This window comes from Squalius cephalus, assembly GCF_949319135.1.
Source record: "Squalius cephalus genome assembly, chromosome: 12".
NCBI classification, from domain to species: domain Eukaryota; kingdom Metazoa; phylum Chordata; class Actinopteri; order Cypriniformes; family Leuciscidae; genus Squalius; species Squalius cephalus.
In genome coordinates, this window is record NC_137133.1 from 29,409,998 (window position 1) to 29,435,998 (window position 26,001).

The window sequence follows — 26,001 nt, forward strand, 5'->3', positions numbered from 1 at the left end:
GATCTGGGACCTGTTCTCAGAGATAGGTTGTTCTGAAGTGAGATCCGCCCCTTTTGGTATGTGGGTGGGAAGGCGCGTTCTCATTGGCTGGTGAGAAGAGGAGGCGTGCCGTGCATGAAGTGATCTCGCCGAGAGGACGTTGTCGGTATGCTATAGCTACTCTTGGTTGTTTTGTGAACATTGAGTGTTGGATATGCCCCTTCAAATTGAAAGTTTATTGTATGTCGATGTCATATGAATTGTTTGACGGTCGGGTACATTCGTGTAGGGCTTATTTGACGTAGTGCCGTCATGCGTCCTTTTTTGGCTGGAAATATTGGTGGGCAGTGAATGTGATGGTGGCAGTGATCTTGAAGACTACAGTTATGCTCTGCAATAAAGGTGCATAGGGAGCTTTCAGCTTCTTTGTGCAAATACAGGGTTAGTCCATGCATGAAAATGTTTTATTCTCAGATACTTAGTACAACCAGTATCTGCTTGCCTGTTTGGGGGGCATTGAATTAATGAAATTATGAAATTCCACATAGGAGCTTACCTATATGTGACTGTTACTTATTTGTTTTTGTGGATGATAGTAAAAATGTAATATAGAGAGTTAGTAGTAGATCCCTATCCATGCTTCTCTGTATCTATCCATGGTTTGTGTGTAATAGGATGGATCAGACCCAGGGTAACATGTCTGCCATATGTGTACCCAGCAAGAGGAAAATGCCAAGATCAAAACTAAACCCCCAAAAACCAGGTAATTCTTCATTGGTACTAAACTTTGATTAGATAAATATACATATATAAGCATTTTGCGGGCACTTTTATTCAAAGTGACTTACATTGCATTTAAAGTACAAATTTAAATCAGTTCTTGCGTTCCCTGGGAATTGAACCCATGACCTTGGCGTTGCTAGCAGCACCACCATGCTCTGAGGTTTGAGCTACAGGAATTAAATACATTTACATTATAGGGCTAATGACTATTTTTTTATCTGTAAAGACAATCAATTACAGTTACATCATTTAGAAAGTTTATATGTTCTTAATTTATTATATTCAGTGTTGGGTGTAATTCATCTACAAGTAATTATTAATTTTGAAAAAGTAAAATAAAGGATTACTATAAATTTCTCTGTAATTTAATGACAGTTACTTCTGATGTAATTGCATTACATCAAACAATAGTGGATCTAACATCAAAATTTAATGTTTAATGTCTAATGTATGATTGTAATGTAACCTTCAGTTCAAAAATAATTGTAACAATTTTATATTATTTATTTGAAAGAATTAAAAGTATTGTTCAACTGGTCGAGGTAGATATGGGATTTAGAAATTAAAGAGTAATGCAATACTTTTTAGAGAGAGTAAAAAGTACAGTAATCTATTTTCACTGTTAAAGATGTAATTTGTAGCTATATATAAGCATTTGTAGCTACTAATTAATTAATTTTAGAGTAGCTTACATGACACTGAATCGATTCAACAGTTGATTGTGCCCTCAACAGATGTCATAAAGGATTTGGGAAAAGAGGCTGAAGGTAGTGGAATGAAACCATCCAAAGTAAGACCAAGCATCCTCACCTTGAGTTGCGCATCAATATGCTAGTGTATAGATTTAGTGTTATGACCCAGTTGTTAGGTTACCCTATTGGAATTGCTCCATTTATTATTGCGTTTGAGTTCTGGCTTTTTGTTGTTGTTTATTTTTTTTATTTTTTTTTATTTTTTGTAGGTCTGATTGGGCCTGTAAACTACATTGTCTGATCTAATAAATTCTTTTTTGAGATTTTTCAGCTGTGCCGTCTACCCTTAATGTTGCATCTTTGAGCCAGGTGTGACACACGCATATTTATGAATTTATTACATCAGAAAAATGAATAAGACAACATGATCAAAATATCAGTAATCTGTAAGGTTAGTGAGTTGTGACTGCAAATAAATATACGGATAACTGTAGAAAGTTTTCAGGAAAAATGCATGAATGTGAAACGGAAACAACAGCCCCAAAACTCGCACCAATCAGATCTACAAAAAAGAGGGAGAAAAGAACAATCATAATCACAAACATTCATAGCATGTTTATAACAGTCATGACATTAGGTAATTATTCAAATGAAACACGAGACCATCAGAACTAATTGTATTATTGCATTTGTGTTACTGCATTTCAGAATGAGGGGACAAGCTCTCAGAAAATAAAGAGAACTTACTCCAGAAAAAAGTGAGTTTTGTGTGTTCACTTGTGTTCATGCATGACATTTAGTAGTAAATTTCCTGCTTTGCAGTAGTAAATTTCAAGCATAGTGGTTTAATAATGGTGTCAAAACTTCATGTCCTAAGGTATCATGATCTCCAGCCTGTGATTTTGAGACCTACAGAGGATTCAAGCCATGGGTCATCGTCCAATTCAGTTATCGCATCCAGTCTGATCAATGGTTTGGAAAGCCAACATATGCACACTGACCACACCAGCAGAATGATGGGGGAAATCGATGGATCCAGTTCAGATACTTTAATAGAAACAGGTAAGTACAGACTTTGAGATATTTAAAGGGTTAGTTCACCCAAAAAGTATCATCATTAACTCACCTTCATGTCATTCCAAACCTGTAAGACTCATATTCATCCTCGGAACACAAATGAAGATATTTTTAATGAAATCTGAGCCAGTTCTGTACTGTGAATAAAAGCCTCAATTAAATCTGTTCATCATATAAACTGATCAAGTCTCTTCAGAAAATGTGGACTAAACCGCTCAATTAATATGGATAAGTTTTATGATCTCTAACTTTTTGAAGTGTCAAAGTGGGAGTTGTGTAGCTGTGAATAGAGGGACAGAAAGCTCTCAGATTTCATCAAAAAGATCTTCATTCGTGTTCCGAAGATGAACTAAAGTCTTACGGGTTTGGAACGAAATGAGGGTGAGAAGTTAATGACAGATTTGACCTTTTTGGGGGAACTAAACCTTTAAGTAGAATAAATGGATATATGACGGTCTAAATAATGTCCAAGAGTACAAATAGTATTTATACCACAGATTTTAAATCAAAGAAGCAGAAGATGGAAGAAGCTCACCAGCCCTCCTTAAAAAAGCACATTGAGGAAGTAAAGCAAACAGGTATGAAGTTCATGTTTTTCCTCAATAATCCACATAATAAAATGTGAAAAGTGAAGACGGAATATTTTTTCTTTTACAGTACCTGTTATAGTTCCTGTTGCTCAGTTCACTCACAAGAATCAGATAACTGACAGCACGCACTCGCAGGAGCAGAAATCATCTCAGTGCACCAAGAAAGAGTCACCTGTTTATCCACCAGGTAAATGAGGTGGTTGTTCAGGCTAAATGAAAACGACACAAACACGAATATTGAATATCGGTGCCTTTCTTTACAGGAAGTCAGGAGGAGAAATGGCAGCTGCAGATTTTGGCAAAGGGTCGAGTGACCTGCCCAAAATGCAAAAGCGTTGGAAGAAAAACAGTGGATGGGTTAAAGAAGCACCTGGAAACCTGCAAACTGGTACGTGCATATATTGTTACAATGTTTATAAAAATATCATTGTTATCATTATTTTTATTAGCACCTGTTTGAGCTCTGAACCTGATTTTGTAGAATCCTTTTACATGTCCACACTGTGAGAAACAACTGAAAACTTCAACTGGAATGAAGTACCACCTCATGGCGGACCACAACAACTTGGTTAGTTTTTATATATTTAGTAACATTGACAATGAAAAGGGTGATTGTGTTGATTTAAAGATTATATTCTTTTTGGTTTTTCAGCCCATTCCAGATACTGGGAATGACCTAGTTGACCAAGCAGTGAAGGAGAAGCTACGGAAAGTACTAAAGAGGATGGGCAAATTAAAATGTTCAAAAGAGGTGTGGACATATTTTACAATTAAAATGTCTTTTCAAAAAAAGAATTAATTATTTAGTTCCAGCAATAAAATAATTTGATAATGATACAGTGCTGCACGTAACATTTGTGGAGATTTAATAATGCGATAGATTTTTATAGTATGCAAAATACTATACCTGTACAGCGACCTTGAGCTTGGGAAAGACGTTTTATAAATGAAACATTATTATTATTATTACCATTTAAAGTCCATCACAGGTCAGCATATTAAAAATGGAAAGGTATTAGTAATAAACAAGAAAATGAAAATAAAGTAAACTACAGTTTAAAAGTGGAGTCAGTAACATTTTTTTAAATAAAACATAAAATAATTTTATTTAACAAGGACACATTCAATTAATCAAAAGTGACTGTAAAGACATTTATGATGTTACAAAACATTTCTATTTTAAAAAAAAATCTGTTCTTTTAAACTTTCTCTTCATCAAATAATTAATCATGGTAAATAAATTATGAAATTGTTTAAAAATCATTTTAAAAAAACATAATCATAAAAACAAATCATGGTTTCCACAAAAATTTTGAGCAGCAAAACTGTTTTCAACATTGATAATAATAAGAAATGTTTCTTGAGCAGCAAATCAGCATATTAGAATGATTTCTGAAGCATCATGTGACACTGAAGACTGGAGTAATGATGCTGAAAATTCAGCTTTGCAATGCAATCACAGGAAATAATACATTTCAAAATATATTAAATAGAAAAAAGTTCTTTTAATTTGTTATAATAGTTACAATATTACTCTTTTTACTGTATTTTTGATTATAACAAGAAAATTCTTACAAAAGTATAAAAAATCTTATCGACTATAATAATAATACAACTTTAAATAATGACTATATAGCATTGTGGATGTTTAGAATTGCTGCTGTTGTACTGTTCTTAACTGAATGTTTTTTTAGGGTTGCACAGGAAGTTTTACTAGTATAATGGGTTACGTGTATCATATGAAGAAATGTGGCAAAGAGGCGTCAGAACTGGAGAAACTCTTAATGAACTGTAAGCACTGTGGAAAAGCGTATCGTTCTAGAGCGGGTCTGGAGTACCACCTCAAGAACGAGCACGGTCCGGTGAGTCTTCCTACCCATTATTCACTTGTATAAATAAACATCTGTGCTAACATGATTGATTCTCATTCAGGCTGTTGAAGTTTCTGCAAATAAGACTCCATTATCTGTTGCAGACGGTCCAAGAAATTGAAGTAGAGGAGGTAAAGACACCGAAAGAGCCCGTCCCAGAGCGTACACCGAGCGGACGGGCCAAACGCTTGTCGGCGCAGGTGGCCGTGTTCCACCTGAGGGAGATCGCCAGTGAGGAGCTGCTGAAGGAATGGCCCAAAAGGAAAGTCCAGCGTGACCTGGTACCAGACGACAGGAAGGTGCTGCTAAACATATATGACTGTGAATGACGAATTGGCATTTCATACATTTTTATAGGCATTTATGGTATTTTTGTGTTCATGTAGCTGAAGTATTCTCGTCCAGGGTTGCCGGCCTTCAGCCAGGAGACTCTTCGGAAGTGGAAGAATGAAGTCAAACTGCATAAAAAAGTGCAGTGTCCCAACAAGGTGTGAACATCATTCATAAACTGCTAAAGTTCCATAAGTTTTCACCATTATGTTAAACTTAAAGGGGTGGTATAATGCCCTTTTCACAAGATGTAAAATATATCTCTGATGTCCCCAGAGTATGTGTGTGAATTTTAGCACAAAATACCCCACAGATATTTTTATATAGCATGTTAAAGTTGTCACTTTTTGAGGGTGAGCAAAAACGCACCGTTTTGTGCCTGGCCCTTTAAATGCAAATGAGCTGTTGCAGAGGGCGGGGTTTCAAGAGCTTCTGTGTGTTAGCAGCTGCGATTACCTCATGCAGACACACTAAAATGACAGAAACTGTTCTACCTTTAATGTTAAAACGGAGTCAGACAAAGATGGAGATACTCAAGAAGAAGTGACAACATGTAGAATGCAACACTCAGGACGTCTCTGAATGGTTAGTTGATGAATTTATGTTGCTGATGTGGAGTTAACTATCTTCAATTAGCATATTCTGTCATGGTAATCTATAAATCACTCGTATAGGAACTGTTGTGAGATGCACACAGAGTGACTTTCTATTGCATGTGAAAAGACTGATGCTAAAGTTTGAGCTGACTCACAAATGTACTCTTATACAACAACTTTTCCTCTTCTCAACATGGACTGCTTGTTCCCGGGGGCGGGGTTTATGTAAATTTTAGGGTTAGTGATGTCACTAACCCTGGATGTTGTGTAGTCCCTTCCAGCCGTTTGTTGTAGTCCTTTTCTTTAAAAGCAAATATTTCCCTTTGCTTTGAACTTTGAGCGTTGTAACTTTGCAGATGTTGTTTATGCTCAAACAGCAACATTACACACTAACTAAAGTTAGAAAAGTGAAATCATAATCAACCACCCCTTTAAAGGTGCATTCATTAAAGTTCTGCATTGGTGGCATGAATGTAGCATTATGCAAAAGGAAAGATTTTTAGCGAATGATTGATTTTGCCATCCCAAATATGATCTGTGTTTTCATTTTAGGGATGTGGCTGCTTCTATACCAGCGTATCTGGTCTAAAGGCTCATCTTGGGTTATGTACCTTGGTAAGGAATGACTTCTCTTTTGTTTTAAGAGATGTACATAATGCTTAGATTACAGGATATTTGGTATGTTAAATGGAAAAAATTCATATTTACTGCCGCAATACTATACACTGCCGTTTAAAAATTTGGTGTCGGTAAGTGTTTTTTTTTTAAGGCTCACCAAGCCTGTAATTATTTGATAAAAAAAACACAGTAAAAAATGATATTCTGAAATATTATTACAATTTAAAATTACTATTTGTATTTATTACTTTAATATATTTTAAAATGTAGTTTATTCCTGTGATATAAAAGCTGAATTTTCAGCATCATTATTCAAGTCTACAGTGTCACATGATCCTTCAGAAATCAGCTGTTCATGAAACATTTCTTATTACTATCAAAGTATCAAACAAGAATAATTGTAAGTATAATTACATAATTATCGTTACATGGATACTTTTATAAGTATCCATGATACTTTTTTCTGGATTGAATATACATTTCAAAAGAACAGCATTTATTTGTAATATTATTAATGTCTTTGCTGTCACTTTTGATCAATTTAATGAATCCTTTATGAATGAAATTAAATTTGACCAAACCCAAACTTTTGAATGTATTTTTTTTAACCAGAAAATAAATCTATCTGCAGTTTAATTGCAACTAAATAACTATTGCCTTTTTATTTATTACCTGAATCAATGTTTTTCTTATAATTAGTTTTCTTGTTTGATTATTTTTCTTGGTCATAATTGGATTTGCTCTGGAACAGGATTAATTTATGAAGATATTAAGTTTTTTTTTTCTTCTCTGCAGGGTGAATTTGAGACTGGGAAGTATAAATGCTTGATATGTAAGAAAGAATTCAACTCTGAAAGCGGAGTCAAGTACCACATAAATTCCATTCATTCTCAGGTAAATTGTTAATCAATTTGAAAATAAAAGGCAATGAAAAATACTAAAATAACACTGGGTAACACATAACCTTTAATTTTATTCTCCTTAATACATTTTATAACCAATATTTCACTGTTATTATTTTACACAGGACTGGTTTGTTGTTCGGTCCAAGTCTAAGAGTTCAAAGTTAGATAAACTGCATAAGACTCAGCCAAAGGAAGACTCCATGAAGCCTCCAGACCTTCCCTCGCCAGATCCAGCCCTCAGTTTTCCCCAGGTATCCAGCACCTGGCAGGACAGACAGACGTCAGCGATGCCCATGTCAAGTGGAACAGCAACCCCTGGAAGAGTGGAAATAAAGAGGAAGGAGAGACGAAACAGGCGGAAGGAGAAAGAAAGCGGACAGGAGAAAGACTGCTATGAGTTCAGCGGCAGTGACAGTCCGAGCAGCAGCAGCAGCAGCGAGAGCTCCAGCAGCGAGTCAGAGGCAGGGGACCAGTGGGCCCTCAGAAGGCCCCTCACAAAGCCTGCGTCCAGCCAGAGACCTGGAAGTCATTCATAAATCATTCCTGCTCCTCTTACAAAATGGAATTTCTCCTGTGTTTACCTCCAAAGAATAAAGAGATGCACTACCGTTCAAAAGTTTGGGGTCGGTAAGATTTTTTCTCTGTTTTTCAAAATGAATCGTCTCTTATGAATTGCTCACCAAGCCTGTATTTATTTGATCAAAAATGCAGTAAAAAAATAACAATAAGTAAAATAACTGTATTCTATTTAATATATTTTAAAATGTAATTTATTCCTATGATCAAAGCTGAATTTTCAGCATCATTACTCCAGTCTTCAGTGTCACATGATTCTTCAGAAATCATTCTAATATGCTGATTTGCTGAAAAACAACTTTTTATTTATTAATTTTGTGGAAAGCGTGATGCTTTTTTTTTTCAGGATTCTTTGTTGAATAGAAAGTTCAAAAGATCAGCACATTATAAATGTCTTTACTGTCACTTTTGATCAATTCAATGCCGAATAAAAGTATTCTTTTCTTTTCAAAAAAATCTTATTAACTCCAACCAATGCAAACGGTAGTGTTTGTACTTGTAGGATGTAAACTTGTGTTTCCCTTTTTATAGACAGGAAGAGCTGCATATATTGAAAGGCCACAGCAAACATTTTAAAACTTCTCTTAAAGAAAGTAATATCACAATTTGACTTTATTATTTATTTCATTTTTGGAATAAAATATTTGAAATAAGTATATCTATGTATGAATGTTGTAGCTCTGTCTCATGCGCCACACCTCTTAAGTTTTACAGTAGACCAGTGACCAACTTATTGAAACAGATGCATGTTACAATGTTCATGAATGCTGCTGTTTTTTGTGATATTATTAAGTGTGATTCTGACGGTGATTAGCCTTTCAGTATGAAGTTACATTGTGCTTTAGAAGTGTTCCTGGATCCTGGAGGGAAAAATTAGTTTGTTGGAACATTCAAAAGCTGTTGTGTTGATTAAAATGACCCAAAATGAGTTTGTCTACTGAGATACATTTTTTTTTTAAGAACAAATCTCTTTCAAGTTTTAGAAAACCACATCTGTCTTTATGAAAACAGATTCTTTTAAATATACATGCACACATAAAAATGGCTTACAAATGTAAAATAGGTAGGATCAATCCTCCTTAACAATGTAAATGTGCTTAAAATTTCACTAATCAAGTCAATAAATGTTTATATGTTTTAGCTTGTGACTTTTTTTTCCCTGTGTTCAGCAATGTTATTTTAATACTAAATATTGAATGTACTATTAATAATATTAAATTATGTTGTGTGTGTGTACACTGTAGTGTAGGCCTATGTGTTTGTTTTTTTTGTTTTTTTTTTGCTTGAATGGATTTCAAAATATGTAAACAAAAAATAAGTAAAAAAAAAAAAAAAACACTTCCAACATATCCATTAAAACCATAACTACTATAAAATGTAAAATGAATACAACTCAAAACAGACTTTTTGCACATGGTGAATCATCGAAATACACCTCCAAAAGAGCTACAGCTTTCTAGCTATGCATATATTTTAAGATTTGAAAAAGATCACCAATTACTTGTGCAAATGCAGAGGATAAGAGGAAGGGGTGTATTGTTTTTGTAAAAACGTGCACGTGTATGGCAGTAAAGCACTCTACTGTGCTTGACCACATTGATACCACCTCGTGGTCAGGCGGGATCACGCACATATTTAAAACCTCTCTGGTGTTAGTGTTGGATAGGGGGCGGTAATGAGCAAACGAGGTCATAGGCGACCCTTAAAACATGGCGGCGGCTAGCTGATATATCAAAAATGCTTTAGCTGAGGAGTTTCATAGAAAAGCAGCATATTTCTGTACGGCACATTTGAATACTAGTGGTTTAATTTAAATCGGAATCGGGCAGATTGTACCCAGCGGGCGTCTGACGGCAGTGAGTCTTTCATTGTGTCAGGTGAGTTGGATTCGAACCCGCGAGAATCGCAGACCGTGTGGTTGAAGGAAAGGGTGGACAATCAGCCTGAGCCACTGTTAAAAGCTGTCAGTGTAGAGAAAAAGCCCATGTCTTTCCTGTCCTTTATGGAAGCAAGCGTTTCTTATTCTAAAGTTATTCTTTAGAATATAATGGACTTCTGAAGGAGAAGGAACATCCATCAACTCAAGGCAGTATCAACGTTGCTTATTTTAAAAGCAGTTTTGAACTTTTTTAAAATGTAATGTCAAATTTATTTAATTATTTATTTTGCTTGTAGGAGATTAAATTACTTGAGTAATTATTGTTTGGCATAACCTGAGTAAGCTCAATGTTTGTGTAGCCAAGTCGCCTGTCATCTGGACTTTGCGCATGCGTGGATTACTATTTCTGAAAAATTTTAGAAACAAACTAACAAACAAAAAAAGTACCTCATGATGACAATACCATGGTTTTGGAATTGAATTTTCTGGTTTTTGTTTATATTGCCTATATATATGTATTTTTTTATTTGATATTCTATTTTTGTACACATTTGATTAAATTTTCGTATCACACTAACAGAATAGTACCAGAAAAGTGTATGATGCCTTGACAATGCCATGGTTCTTGGATATGTATTTTCTGTAATATCATGGTATTTAATGAAATGTTGCTTGAACATGCTTTAATTGCCTATATTTTTATTTGATATTCTATTTTTGTACACATTTGATTCAATTTTAATATCACACTAACAAAATAGTACCAGAAAAGTGCATGATGCCATGACAATGCCATGTTTTTTTTTTTTTATATGTATTTTTGTCAATTATGGTAATTGATGAAATGTTGCGTGAACATGCATATATTGCCTATATATTTTTTGTTTGATATTCTATTTTTGTACACATTTGATTTTAAACCATTGCATATAAAATCAACACATTTCTTTACTTCTAGACTGTGCTGGGAGCAGTTCTGTGAAAGAACAGGTATTAATGGCAGCAGCTGCCCTGAAGCTGGGCGAGCAGAAAGGCGGAAAAATGGGTTTGCCATGTGAAAAGAACACAGATAACCAACCGGAACAGGTTAACCAGGAGAGTAAAGGAGCTACTCAGGATTCAGAGCCGCAAAAGATGGAGTCAGAGATGCAAATGTCTGGTAAGCGTGTACCGTAATTTCAGTGTTCAATGTTTGTTTTATTTCAAGTTACAAAGATGTTTTTTTATGGTTTTAGTTTTAGTTAACTATAAAACCCCTGCTTTTATATGACTAGTTTGTCATTAGAGAAGAACCAAGTTCTGCCAAAAGGCATGTTTGACCTTCATGATGTGATTTAAATTGCTTTTGTTCTTTATGCCTTAAAAGTGAGAGAAACACTTTTATGAATCAACATGGATAAACAGAAATGGATCAAATTCCCACTGCGTTCATGAATCTTTTATTGTGACTTTGTTTTCTAGGACTGACCTCTCAGGTTCCCCCAGGTGTGGACCAGGAAAGCCCAGTTAACGCAGAGGGAACCCAAAAGAATCAAGGTTCTAAGGCAAAGACTACTGTCAAAAGGAGGAGAAAGGAGATCATTCCACAGACTCCACCACAACATGACAATTCAGCAATCTCTGATACTTCTGAACTCACTTCTAGTGGTCGGCCCAAGAGGAGAGCTGCTAAAGTGTATGCTCTCCAGCTTTATGCAGTTTCCCACATATTTATATAGCATGTATAGATTATATGAATGTATAGTATACTGTATATTGCTGGATTAATTATATCTTGCTCTACAAAAAAAAAAAAAGGTCAAATGAAGTGTTCTGATCAGGACTTGAACTTGGTTATTCCACGTTGCGTAACCAACATGCTTACCATTGAGCTATTCACAAAGTGTCTTAAATTTTGCAGTAGCAAAAACATTAATGGAAATAAATTTCTTACTTCTGCTGAACACAAAGGAAGATATTTTGAAGAATGTCTGTAACCAGACAGTTGATATGGATCCCATTGACTTCCATAGTAGGAAAAAGAAAAAGTCAATGGGATCCATCAAATGTTTGGCTACCGACATTCTTCAAAATATCTTCTTTTATGTTCAGTAGAAGAAAGAAATTCATATAGGTTTGAAACAGCTTGAGGTTGAGTAAATGATGACAGATTTTTCATTTTTGGGTAAACCATCCCTTTAATCTAATCCCTGTCTGTGAAACCAGGTCTTGGTGTGTAAAAATATTGTTGTATTTTCACAAACCTTGATGTATTTTCTTTAGGATCTGATTTGTCCTGATCAGCTGCTAATTTTGTAAAAATGGTCTTATTAATTCATATCTCATTCTTTTCATCTTGATCAGTGCTTTAGATTATCTTCAAAAGCTGGCCAAGGATCTCGGTACTCAATCAACAAAAGATAGGCCCGATACTGGTGAAGCGAACAGCACCTCCAAGAAAAAGAATGCAGCAAGGGGAAGGGGGACGAAAAGAAAAACTCCAGAGTTTGACAGCGACTTGGATGATGATGAGGATTTTTCCCCAGGAAAGGTTGAAGAGGCAGAGAGTGAAGAGGAAGAAGATTCAGAGCCAGACTTCAGCTTGAACGTGGAGCGCAGAAGCAGATCATCCCGAGGAAATTATGTGAGTTTATAGCCCAATTCTCTTTGCTCTGTTATTGACATTGATTACCATATCTGTGTGGTCTAATTTTTTAATTATGTTCTGCTCATCAGCAGTGTCTGCTTCCAAACGGCTTGGCTAACAATGTAATGGAGCCTGTCTGGAACTGTTTTAGTAGGACCAAATCATTGTAAGCTATACACTTGCTACAAGATTATGTTAGAATTGCCATTTTAGCAGTTTATAATATTTGTATCACTTGTATCTTTAAATTACTTTTCCTTCTTTTACTAAATGCTAGCCGGGATGAAAACTTTTCCCCCTGGGTGTTTCCTGAGTGGATTCCTTCTGCCAAAGATTGGCATTTCCTGTCCAACAGGTATTAGTATAGCTAAATACCACATAATATCTATGGAAATTGTCATTTTAACAGGTGTTTGTTTTGATTAACAGTGAGGCTGAAAAATATTTACCCCAAGAGAAACAATCTGCCTCGTTTACCTTTACGCGGGAAAAAATCAAGGGACAGATCAAACTGCAAACGGTGAAAAGGTAAGATATCATTTGTAAGTTTCCACTAACACGCTTTGGTTCTTTAAATATTGCTTTCACAGTAGCTATCCAGCTATCATGTGCATTTTGGGGTATAGCATAAAAAACACTGGATGGAAATGCCAAAATATTCATAAATTCTGCGCATTAAAAACTTATGCTCTCAATTGAAGCGACTACATTTTTTTTATCTGATAAGACGACGTGAATAAATTATGATGGAAACTTTATTAACTGAATAAATCCCTCAATGCGCAGCAAAAAACTCATGTGACTTCACTTCTACAGAGGATGTGATTGGATAACTGGACAAACCAGTGGATCAGTTTCATTGCACAGTCATCTCAAATGTTGGTTTTATCATTCTGAAATGCCTGAGCCAAACGTCTGTCATCAAAATTAGTTTGATAATGCAATTTCACAGAAAGTGACGATTTTGTTCTCTTTTCTCGTTTCTCTCTTTTGCACATAAGTTAAGTTCGCAACTTTGGATGGAAACGGCTACTGACAGTGATTAAATCAACCTGTTGTTTGCTAGTATGCAAATGAATGACATTGACAGTTGCTGTCATTGTCTCTATCATCATACAAATATATTTTTTTACATGGTGTGATTGTTGCCATTATTAATAAATGAGATATGTTACAATTAATTTCAGCTAATACAGGTGGGATTCCCAAACTTTTTTTTTCGGTCAGTCCCCTTTGACCTAAAATATTTACTCAAAGTATTCCTGAGGGTCAACTTTTAAAAAATGTAACTACACATTCACATTTTCTCTGTCATTAGTTATTGTTTGGTTAGTTTATCAAATATCATCTTTTTTTAGTAAGTGTTTTATTTTGATTCTTTTTATTTTAAATTATTTATTTTAATTTTATTTTTAATTATTAGTACACTACCGTTTAAGAGTTCAGGGTCGGCAAGGTTTTTAATGTTTTTGAAAGATTTCTCTTATGCTCACCAAGGCTGCATTTATTTAAAAATATATATATTTTTACACAAATAACTGTTTTCTATTTTAATATATTTTAAACTGTAATTAATCCTGTGATGGCAAAGCTGAATTTTCAGCATCATTACTCAATTCTTCAGTGTCACATGATCCACCAGAAATCATTCTAATATGCTGATTTGATGCTCAAGAAACACTTATTATTATCATAAATGTTGAAAACAATTTTGCTGGTTAATATTTTTGAGAAAATGTGAAAACGTTTTTTTTTTTTTGCAGTGTTCCTTGATGAATAGAACATTTAAAAGAACATCAATTCTGAATAATGCAGAATAAAAGTATTAATTTATTTTAAAATAGTCTGACTGACCTCAAACGTTTGTATATCTCCTCTCATGAAAAATGTCTGCAGGTTTGAATCATTGCCACATCATTCTGAGCGCTGGGACGCTCTGTTCTTTGTGGGGGGTCCTGTGCGGTCCATGGAGTGGTGCCCATGTCCTGACGGGGCAGCAAAAAGACAATATACTGCCATCTACTGCCACAAAGGCATGGATGACAAACACAAAATCAACAACCTGTACTCAGGTCCTGTCTTACTGCAGTTGTGGGACATCGGAGACCTTCAGTGTAAAAGCAGGTGACCAAGATAAGGCACTTACAGATTGGCTTTATGTGGAAATGTGTATGGCGTTTTGGGCTTTAAATAAAATAGTCATTTCTGACACTTTTATCTGCCCACTTCAGGCCCTCAACTGCTCCTCATCTAGCATATGCTCTAGCGATCGATGACGGATGCATCTGGAATATAAAGTGGTGTCCTGCAGGAGTGTGGGAGCTGCCCTCCACCAGCAGAAAGGTAAGAAAAGACATTAGACCAAATAGTCTAAAGGGGGTGTATAATGGCCTTTCACAAGATGTAAAATAAGTATTTGATGTCCCCAGAGTGTGTATGTGAAGTTTTAGCTCAAAATACCCCACAGATATTTTTATATATCATGTTAAAGTTGTCACCTTTTGAGAACGCACCGTTTTTGTGTCTGTTCCTTTAAATGCAAATGAGCTGCTGCTCCCAGTACAGAGGGCGGAGCTTCAAGAGCTTGTCATTTTACCTCACACAGACATGCACTGGAAATTTCAAAAACTTTTAGCCTTTTGTGTTAAAACCGAAGTCAGAAAGATGGAGAGACAAGTGACAACATGTAGACCACATTTCTGAATGGTTAGTTGGTGAATGGTTAGTTTTATGTTTAGTTATCTTCTAGTCATTGATTAGCATACTCTGTCTTGATCATCTATAAATCGTGTTCAGGGGGCGGGGTTTATGTAAATTTTAGGGTTGGTGATGTCACTTACCCTGGTGGAATGACGTGTAGTCCCTACCAGCCGTTTGTTGTAGTCCTTAAAAAGCAATTTCTTTAAAAGAAACTATCTCCCTTTGCTTTGAACTTTGAGCATTGTAACTTTGCAGATGTTGTTTATGCTCAAACAGCAACATTACACACTAACTAAAATAAATCATATTCAACCACCCCTTAAGAAAATTTAAAGGTATAGAATGTATCTTTTTTTGGTTCAGAATTAACTAAATTTAAATCGATACATCAACCCTTCTTACAAAATGTGGTTTTGTGTTACCCTGATTCACTATGGTAAGCATATTAGTATAACAGTTTATATTTTAGACCTGTCAAGATGGTTTTCGCAGGAAATTGCATACATGCGTCACTCGCCCATGCGTGTCTCGTCATATCCATAAATAGAGAAAAGTTTATCCGGCTACTTTGACGCTTGTATGGTGTGTGAGTGGCAGAGGTTAGTTGTCACAATAAGCGAGAAAGGTTGACATGGAGCCGCTAAATCTCAAATCTCCGGGGAGGAGATGAGAGGAGAGTCTGCTGGCAAACGAGAATGCGACAGAGCTCGTAATAAAATGAGAATCAACATTGGCTTGGCTTTTTGAAAAGGTCATAATTATCCAAACAGTCACACAACCAAAACATGAACTTCCAATGCATTCAGTTTTGTTTTGTTTAACCACTAGAGGGCCGAAAGTTACATAGTGCACCTTTAAAAAATATATATATATTTTGTATTGAACAAAAATGTATTAAAATAATGCTTTCAAATGAATTGTGTTTGTGAGAACATTCTTCTTAATACTTTTCTGTGATCTTTTTTGATTGTGATTGAAGTGTACATTGATGTAAATGTGTTTTCGTTTTTGTCAGGCTCCACAAATGCCTAGATTAGGTCTTCTAGCAGCAGCTTTCTCTAATGGAACCATCGGTGTCTACAGTCTTCCACACCCAGAAGCCCTTGCAGCACACCATCAGAGTAAAGGTGAGAGAATGGTCAAATGCATTTCTTTAATGGGGTCATATCAGGTCCACTTAAAATGCCAAGGACAGTCAATGTTTAGTTTGTCATGACTATTTTAACACTATCTGTGGGACACTTGGCTGTTTTTTTAGAACAGGGGTGTCCACTCCTGCTCCGGGAGGGTCAACTTCCCCTAGCGTTTAGCTTCAACACACCTGCCTAGAAGTTTCTAGTGATCCTAAAGACCTCGATTAGCTTGTTCAGATGTTTAATTCGGGTTGAGGCTAGACTCTGATGGAAGGTGGCCATTCCTTATTGGACACTCATGATTTAGAAACACCCAGTGACTTCATGTGCAATGTGTTGATCCTTCCAGAAGAGGACAGCACAAGACAGAAGAGTCCCAAGCCAAGTGCTTTAATGCATTTTTCTTATTAGCACTAAACTAACCATCAAATCTTTATCGCATGATGTCTTTAATTACATTTTACAAACATTGGAAAATAGTTTAAGAACAGAACAAACTAAATTTACTGAAATTGTAGATGAATTGAATTTATTTATGGATTGATTGATTGTTGTTACAATCATTTGATTTCATTCGTCTACTAATTCATTAAATAATTACAATTTTAGTCAAGGTGTGGTGTTTTACTACAGGCTTTCAAACAAATATTTTCTGAAGCTATTCAGGTTCTTAAATGTGGATTGTGGGATGTTATTTCATTTCATTGCCCATCTTAAGGCCACATGCACTGATAAAATGGCCAGCGTAGGCTGATTGTCCCGTGGGAGCTCGTAATGTCCTCTCCTCAGGGAGTGCTGGGAACAGACTGATGACCTGTCATTCACTGCATCATTCCCTGTTTTCCTCTTTTCTTTATTCTCTTAAACACATTATCTGTACTGTTTGTGTGTGTTTGCAAAAGATTACCCTCCCAGGGCTTCTCATTCATCACGGTCACAGTGAGAGAGGAAAAAGGAGTGAGGGTCTAGTGCCTATATGAGTTTCACTGCCTTCAGCCGTTTGATTAGAGGCCCCCCTTTTCACAGCAGCGAAATTTCGCTTGTCTACAGTTTAACCGATCACTCTTCATAGCTGAGTCTGTTTTATGAGCTATTCTGAAAGCAAAAATCATATTTTTCCAATCACTATTCAAAATATTAGTCTTTCTGACTAAATGAAATTCTTTGCATGAAACATGTATAGCAAGCATTTTATTATATTATGCTTTTTTCGATGTCACACAATACAAATTGCATACACTGAATGGGATTGCTAATGGATAGCTTTCTACAGGTATTATATACAGCCTTGGTTTAATTATAAAGATCCTTTTGACTCACGAATGATGCCAGCAAATAACTAGAAACAGAGAGAGAGAGAACAAGAAAGAATGTGTGTGTGTGTGTGTGTGTACAGGTACAAGTTTAGCTATGTTGTGAGGGCCAAGTATCCTCACTTATATAGTTATATATTATGACCACCGAGTCGACTTGTGAGGATATTTTACTGGTCCTCACTTGTTAAAACATGTTTATATTAAAATCTAGTGTTTTGCACGTGTTTCTGTGATGGGTAGGTTTAGGGATAGGAGTTGGGTTGGGGATAGAAAGTATTATTAACCTGATATAAAATCAATGGTAGTCTACGCCCTCACTAATTGTGTGTGTGTGTGTGTGGTCCTGGTATTCCCTACGTTATGGAGACCGAATAACCCCACAAGGATAGTAATACCAGTAATTTTTTATCTTGTGGAGACTTTTTTTTTTTGATCGCCAAGAGGAAAAAAGAATATAAATCATACAAAATTATGTTTTTTGAGAGTGTGAAAATGCAGAAAGTTTTGGATAGGTTTAGGGGTATTATACAGTTTGTACAATATAATAATAAAACAATAAATAATAAAAGGTGTGTATACTGCATATAGTGTATATATATATATATATATATAAAATATACTGTGTGTGTGTGAAAGAGATCTCCCTCTAGCACTGATCTGCTGGTATTGTGTTCTGTATCCAGGTGCCAGTCCTTGGTTAACATGATGAATGCATATCATATTTTAATTGATTGAGCATACAGCCAACAATCCATCACATCTCAAGAGCTGATAATATGTTCATAATGTGTTATGTAGTGTACTTGTTTCCACATTAACTGTTTCCATACCACTGCAATTTAATTAGTAACTTAACATGGCAGAGTTCTGTAACAGGCTTTAAACATCATGGAAATATTTCTGATATGGTGTGCCTGACACCCTTTACCGGCAGTAAAATCATTCAATTTGAAATTTTTAATAAAATAAAGAAGTACATTTGAATAGCATTGAATAATAATTGAATGAAATGTAATTTAATGAAAGATAATCATATTGAATATACACTAGCATTCAAAAGGTTAAGTCAGTACAATTCTTTTTAAAGTAATTCATTCTTTTCAGCTTTTTTCAACCCTGATAATAACAAGAAATGTTTTTTGAGAAGCAACTCATCATATTAGAATGATTTCTGAAGGATCATGACTGTGACACTGAAGACTGGAGTAATGATACTGAAAATTCAGCTTTGACATCACAGAAATAAATGACATTTTAAAGTATATTCAAATACAAAACACTTGTTTTAAATTTTTTTAAAAAAACATGAAATTTTTTTGGGGGATATTTTTAATAAAATTGAATTTTATCAAGAAACAATATTCATAGGGCTTCTCATGGCTATTGAAATCCTGGAAATATAATGGAATTTCAATGGAATTAATGGACTTTTCCACTTACTTTAATACACTAGTAAACAGGGGCAATTTCATGGCCGTCCTCACTATTTATCATTCAGACATTCTGCTTTTGTCCTAGGTTTCTCTAGTTATTGAGCAGTGATATGGTCGGTCCCTCAGGGGCCCTCGGTGTGGTAGACTCGGGCCCTGCTCCAGTAGAGATAAGAAGCCAGCCCACGGTCATTAATGAACCGCCTCTGTTTCTTCAGTGCTGCCAGTGTCTTATTCTCCCTGTTTGCAAGCTTCTAATTCATCGATCCTACTCTAAGCTTTAATGCTTTCTTAATTACGCTTTCCTGAGGCCAGAAGAACTGTTCGGATGTAACAAATGCTTTCTTTAAAGACCTCTTTCTCTCAAAGGACTGAAGCTGTTAGTGAGCGTCAATTCTTCTTCAAGTTGAGTCTTGAATTTAAAAGGGAATTTGAGAAAAAGAAATCCTGGTTGAATGTGTATGTTTTTGATCTTCACTCTGATCTGGACTGAAATGGGCATGTACTGCACCGCTCGCAGTTGTAAATTCTGAAGGAATGCTTGGATATTGTTCAACTAAAAAACGTGCTCTATGACCTTTACAAAGCTATTCCTTCTCTCGCTCTTGTATTTTCCAGATATTACTTAGAGAAATTGCTTCTCACACTCCACCAGTTTAACATCTCCACACTGGTTTTGGAAACTGTTTTCTGTTGACACTGTTCATGGCTTTGTTTGTGGTTCTTACTGGACTCGCTCTCCTGGAGTCTTTGGTCAGTGACCCGGCAATGAGCTCTGGCCAAGAACTTTTTAATCCCTCAGGGAATTAACCTTCATTACTGAACGCACAATCCTTCTGTCAGACCTCAGACCTGCTCTTTGGCTTGTGTGTGCATGCGTGTGTGTTGGAGTGAATGTATATAAATGAAAATCAAAATGTTTTTTTATTATTTTTGTTTTGTTTTTATATTTTATAGGTTTTATATATATACAGTACAGGCCAAAAGTTTGGACACATTACTATTTTTAATGTTTTTGAAAGAAGTTTCTTCTGCTCATCAAGCCTGCATTTATTTGATCAAAAATACAGAAAAAAAATGTAATATTGTGATATATTATTACAATTAAAAATAATTGGTTTTCAATTTATTATACTTTAAATTATCATTTATTTCGGTGATGCAAAGCTGAATTTTCAGGATCATTACTCCAGTCTTCAGTGTCACATGTGACATCCAGTCAATCACATGATCCTTTAGAAATCATTCTAATGTTCTGATTTATTATGAGTGTTGGAAACAGTTCTGCTGCCTAATATATTTGATGAATAAAAGGTTAAAAAAAACTGCATTTATTCAAAATATATATATATTTTTTTATATAAATCTTCTTTATTATCACTTTTTATCAATTTAACACATCCTTGCTGAATAAAATTATTGATTTATTTAAAAAAAAATAAAGAAAAAAATTACTGACCCCAAATTACTGACCAGTAGTGTATATTGTTGTTATAAAAGATTTCTATCTTGAAAACATTTGCTTCTTTTTTTTTCTTTTCTTTTTTCTTTTTCTTTTTTTTTATTCATCAAAGTATCCTAAAAAAGTATCACAGGTTATGAAAAAATATTAAGCAGCAGAACTGTTTCCAACTTTGATAATGAATCATCATATTAGAATGATTTCTAAAGGATCATTTGATAGACTGGAGTAATGATCCTGAAAATTGAGCTTTGCATCACTGAAATAAATGATAATTTAAAGTATAATAAATTGAAAACCAATTATTTTAAATTGTAATAATATATCACAATATTAAATTTTTTTTCTGTATTTTTGATCAAATAAATGCAGGCTTGATGAGCAGAAGAAACTTCTTTCAAAAACATTAAAAATAGTAATGTGTCCAAACTTTTGGCCTGTACTGTATATATATATATTATTATTATTATTATTGTCTTTATATTTTTTCAGGTAATTTATTCATATTTAGTTAATATTTGTTATATTTACTGTATATTTATTTATTTATTTATTAAGGAAAATTACATTTTTGTTTTTATTTTTTATTGGTTTGGTTATTGTGTATTGTTGTTTTTTCAGTTTTAGTTGTTTAATTGTCATTTAATTTATTTTTATTTTGTTTTTATTGGTTTTTGTTTATATTGTCATTTTATTTATTTTTATTCTGTTTTTATTGTCATTTTATTAGTTTAATTTATATTGTTTTTATTGTCATTTTGTTTAGTTTTTTAGGTGTTTATTTATTAATATTTTGTTTATTTCATGTGTAATAAATACACATTTATTATAAACGATTATTCTTTTTTTAAATACAAAAATAACAATTTTTTTATAGTTATTTGTTTAAATTTGTTTTTTTTTTATTGCTTCATTTGTTTTTGTACATCTCCTTGTTTTTCTCTTCGTTTTTATTTTACTTTAGGTTTTTGTTTATTAAACATTTTGTTCTAATTTCTAATTTGAACCTTTTCGTACTGTAGATTGATTATTGGATTGTCCATTGATTTGAAAAGGACTCACAGGAGCAATTATAGGACACGTTTCAAAAAGCTAGTGATAAAACAGTTAACCACATTCCCACTTTCTATTTATGGTCTCGGGTTTGGAAGGTTTATGCTAGATAATTATAAATAGGTTTTCTCTGGAGTGAAAGGGTGTCCCGCAAAAGGTGACGAGAGAGACGCTGACTCCTCCCTTCTCAATGGAAATAATTTACTGGCTTGTTTTCATCAGACAAGGATCTATAATTGAAATGACAAAAAAGATGCATCGCTACACAGTTGTTAGTGTTTGAGGCCATGAATTTCAGCCGAATACCTGACACCCATTTCCTTCTGACCTGTCAATCAAAAAGACCTTAGTCAGCCTGGAGAAAGGGCCCGTGATCAGGGCTGTCTGCCACGCTGCCAGAATGAGTGGATCAGAGGTGCGATGCTTTATCGACCTGATCGACCCGTCATCCCTCTCTGTACGGCTCCGACCTGAAGCCATGCCGCAATATATCACTTCTGCACTCCCATACACACACTCTGTCCATGCGCACAGTGCCTGACCATAGACACACACAGTTTCATACATGTGGCTCCATTCACCACCTCTAGCACTTCTCTTTTGTTTTCTATTCTCTGCTTAGTGAGAATATGAATCACTGTTTAAAGAACTTGGAAATTCGTTTTCATTTTTTGTTCAAGAAACACTGATTGGAGTTTATAGTATTATTATTATTTATTTCTAAATAAAAGCACAACCTCTACAGCTATACAGATTTTACGCTGGAGTCTTAAAGGGATGGTAGCAAAAACAGCCCATTCGATTTTAATAGTACAGGAGAGCAAGTGGAAAATGATGAAAACAAAATGATGACTTTTTAAAAAACTCTATAAGATCAAATGCACTATATTTGACCCCTTTAAATGATGACATTGTTAAATTGCTGATTGTTTATACTTTAAATTATTTCAGTTAAGCACGTCATTAGATCCTTGTTCCTTTGATTGTTTTTCTTGATAAATGCAGTCATGTGTTGAATAGTAATGTTCCTATCTGTAAGTGCACATTGAACACATTTATGTGTTTTCCAATAGGAGAAACCAGCCAAGCACCGCTGATATGCCGGGTAGGTCAATATCCACTCTCTACCAGCATGCTTCTTATTCTCACAGATAAGACCTCAGTCTTTGTTTCACACACATTAAAAAACATACTGTATTACACAGTCATTGCATCAAACCTAAAGCAACTGATGTAAAGGTAGAATGGCAAGAGATCATTGGAATGCTTGCTTGAATCTGACGTGTCATTTTCACTGTAGCTTAATTTCACAGTTGAAGTGGTTTTTCACTAAAACTGTTCTGGTTATGGCTCCTCTGGGCCATTTTATGGGCAATCTACATAACATTTTCAAGCATCCAAGAGATGATCTTCTGGAAATTAGCTGTTATGGTAGAAGGACCTCCTCAAACTAAGTGTAGGGTGAAAGATTAATCTAAACTTTTTTTGGATAAGGGAGAAGGAAATAGCTTTATAGAACTATTGAGCAAATATTAAACTGTTAATTAGCTTGAAATATAAGGGAATTTAAAAATATGAATTAATAAAATATATATTGTGTAAATATTAAAATAATGGTAATAATAATAAAATATTTTCAGAAACATAGTTCTATAATTTATATAGTGGGTTGTTTCTGTAAATGTTTTGTATATTTTATATAAATGGGAATTTCTATAGTGCATATACATTTTTAAGCTGTGCTTTGATCTAAAATATTTAAAAAAAACAGCTAGAAATTAATCTTTAGAAATAAAAAATAAAAAAATACATAATTTCTAGCCGTTTTGTATCATTTAGAGCATCTTAAATAACTTAGCACTGCTTAAAAAGGTATGCACTATTTTTGCACTAATATTTTGCATTGTCATAAAAAACTATGAAAATTATATATATATATATATATATATATATATATATATATATATATATATATATATATATATATATATATATATATATATATATATATATATATATATATATATATATATATATATATATATATATATATATATAATATATATATATAAGGGCTGTCAAACGATTAATCGCATCCAAAATAAAAGTTTGTGTTAACATAATTTGTCTGTGTAGTGTACGGAGTATAATTATTTTCTATATATAAATACACACACATGCATATATATATTTAAGAAAATGTGTTATTTATATATAAAATATTTATATATAATATAAATTATATATAATATAAATATATATACACAGTATATACATGCAAATATTTCTTAAATATATACATGCATGTGTGCATATTTATATATAGAAAATAATTATACACCGTACACACACATGTATTATGTAAAAAAAAAAAAATTATTTTGGATGCGATTAATCGCGATTAATCGCGATTAATCGTTTAACAGCCCTAATATATATATATATATATATATATATATATATATATATATATATATATATATATAAAATACACTATGTATACAGTATATATTTTTAACTATATAAAAAATGTTGGAAATTTATATGTGGTAATCATGGAAAAACATTGTAAAGTCATGGATATTCATTGGTCAAAAGCTGTGGGAACCCTGAATTATGTATACCATTAATTTTGTAATTATTACAGATAGATGAAGTGTTTTAGATCAGTGTTATATGACCTGTTTTATGATGGTGTGTTTTTGCAGGTGAAGAAGGTGCTTTCTTTGAAGATGGGCTCCAACCAGGCAGATCATAAAGGTCAAAGTGGCCTGTGCTTTGCTATGGATTGGCTCCATGTCAAGCCACATAACCTCTTGGCAGCTGGCTTCTATGATGGTGATTTCATATGTTTTGTCTATAGGTCTATTTGTTCTTCTAAAGAGAATTGTAAAAATGTAAATATCTTTGTTTATTTATGTCGCAATATGTTTCACTTCACTTTCTCTTTTCCAGGTCTGGTTGGTTTGTGGGATCTTGCTAGCAAGTCTACACTACTGAAAGTCAAGTCTCCAGATGGAGTTGTGTCTCTCTTCCCTTACCACTGCTTTCATGCCCACGACGAGAACATCCGAACCCTGAGCTGGTGCAAAGCCTCGAGGTGAGAATCATCTGTAGTGTAGTCAGACGTTTGGTGTGGACTTGAGGTTGGTTTTTATTTGATTGGTATCTGAACATGGGTATTATTTATATGAGATTGTAGTATCCAGTATTTTTCATTGGTATTTGTGGTGTATTTTGTGATGAAACCCGCCCATGGAGATTTCTCATTTAGCAACAGAGAAGCAGTCTAGATCAAATATATTTCATCATATAGCATCACACATTGTTTCAGCATCAGTAGTTTCAACAGCCTGTTCGTAGCATTTCGATTTAAGGAGCTGTGACCTTATAAAAGACTGCTGTAAGTGGCATTAGAAAAGTTCATTTGGAAAATGACACCATATCCCACTGCTCCACAGGGGGCTAGTGAAATCAAGTGAAGATTTCTTGTCTTTTTTTTTTTTTCTTTTCTTTAGGCTCTTTAAATGTGACTGCTCATGTAGAATTCAGATACACCTAAAGAAATGCTTTTAAAGGTTGTATTTAAAATTTGTATGCATGCACTAGGACTGTGCGATTAATCGGAAATTATTTCAATTTTGGCTTCCAACGATTACGAAAACAAGATAATCGAGGTAAAACGATTATTGTTCCGCTGCCACATTCTGTCCAGCGCACCTTCCTTTTCTTCACTCCCTAAAATCCCAAACTTAACATCCAAATCAGCCAAATAAGTGAGTGTTGTAAAATGCAGTCTTTTTCATACACTAGTTAGCCTAGCATTAGTTTTTGCTAAAGTAAAATTGTGAAACTTAACTGATATTTCTAATGACTCATTTCGTGAAATAAGACTTTGATCATATCGCCCACCAATAATCGTGGTTTCAATATTGACCAAAAATAGTCGTGTTTATGATTTTTGCCATAAAGCAGCCGTACCATGCACACAATTTCAAGCATTCAAGCCGGAGGGTTTGAGGGGGGATCAGCTGTCTCTTCTGCCCTTTTACTGTCCAGATGCTCAGAGGAGAGCATGTGGGGTCAGAAGGATTTTATTTTTAAAGAAGTTAAAACTTTTATTCAGCAAGGATGCGTTAAATTGATCAAAGTGACAGTAAAGACTTTTATAATGTTACAAAAGATTTCTATTTCAAATAAATGCTGTTCTTTTGAACTTTCTATTCATCAAAGAATCCTGAAACAAATGTATCACAGTTTCCACAAAAACATGAAGCAGCACAACTCAACATTGATAATAATAAGAAATCTTTCTTTGGCACCAAATCTGCATATTAAAATGATTTCTAAAGGATCATGTGATGTGTAAATTCAGCTTTGACATC

General features: G+C 34.2%; 2 protein-coding genes across 5 annotated transcripts in view; both read left to right on the plus strand.

Moving 5' to 3' along the window:
* Nucleotides 1-95: 95 nt before the first annotated feature.
* On the plus strand, nt 96-9,156 carry znf512 (zinc finger protein 512). Of its 3 annotated transcripts, none has more exons than XM_079888217.1 (16): nt 96-145; nt 654-742; nt 1,497-1,552; nt 2,163-2,212; nt 2,332-2,516; nt 3,029-3,109; nt 3,189-3,308; nt 3,385-3,509; nt 3,603-3,689; nt 3,774-3,872; nt 4,816-4,983; nt 5,097-5,291; nt 5,379-5,480; nt 6,471-6,533; nt 7,332-7,430; nt 7,564-9,156. In XM_079888217.1, the coding sequence occupies exons 2-16, from the start codon at nt 655-657 to the stop codon at nt 7,975-7,977; spliced, it is 1,932 nt and encodes a 643-aa protein (XP_079744343.1). In that variant the 5' UTR covers nt 96-145; nt 654; the 3' UTR covers nt 7,978-9,156. The 3 variants fall into 3 exon arrangements, with proteins under 3 accessions (XP_079744343.1, XP_079744344.1, XP_079744345.1); XM_079888218.1 differs by having other exon boundaries at nt 111-381; XM_079888219.1 differs by lacking the exon at nt 96-145 and adding an exon at nt 343-420.
* A 538-nt stretch (nt 9,157-9,694) lies between these two features.
* Nucleotides 9,695-26,001, plus strand: part of gtf3c2 (general transcription factor IIIC, polypeptide 2, beta) — a 23,024-nt gene continuing 6,717 nt past the window's right edge. The window contains exons 1-13 of one of the 2 annotated variants that reach the window (XM_079887940.1): nt 9,695-9,894; nt 10,855-11,055; nt 11,358-11,571; nt 12,240-12,519; nt 12,612-12,688; nt 12,800-12,877; nt 12,952-13,050; nt 14,419-14,646; nt 14,754-14,865; nt 16,238-16,349; nt 22,690-22,721; nt 24,325-24,454; nt 24,572-24,716. In XM_079887940.1, the coding sequence (XP_079744066.1) occupies nt 10,893-11,055; nt 11,358-11,571; nt 12,240-12,519; nt 12,612-12,688; nt 12,800-12,877; nt 12,952-13,050; nt 14,419-14,646; nt 14,754-14,865; nt 16,238-16,349; nt 22,690-22,721; nt 24,325-24,454; nt 24,572-24,716 (1,670 nt within the window). In that variant the 5' untranslated portion in view covers nt 9,695-9,894; nt 10,855-10,892. The remainder of the gene's footprint in view (nt 9,895-10,854; nt 11,056-11,357; nt 11,572-12,239; nt 12,520-12,611; nt 12,689-12,799; nt 12,878-12,951; nt 13,051-14,418; nt 14,647-14,753; nt 14,866-16,237; nt 16,350-22,689; nt 22,722-24,324; nt 24,455-24,571; nt 24,717-26,001) is intronic. The other variant, XM_079887941.1, reaches the window with a different exon arrangement.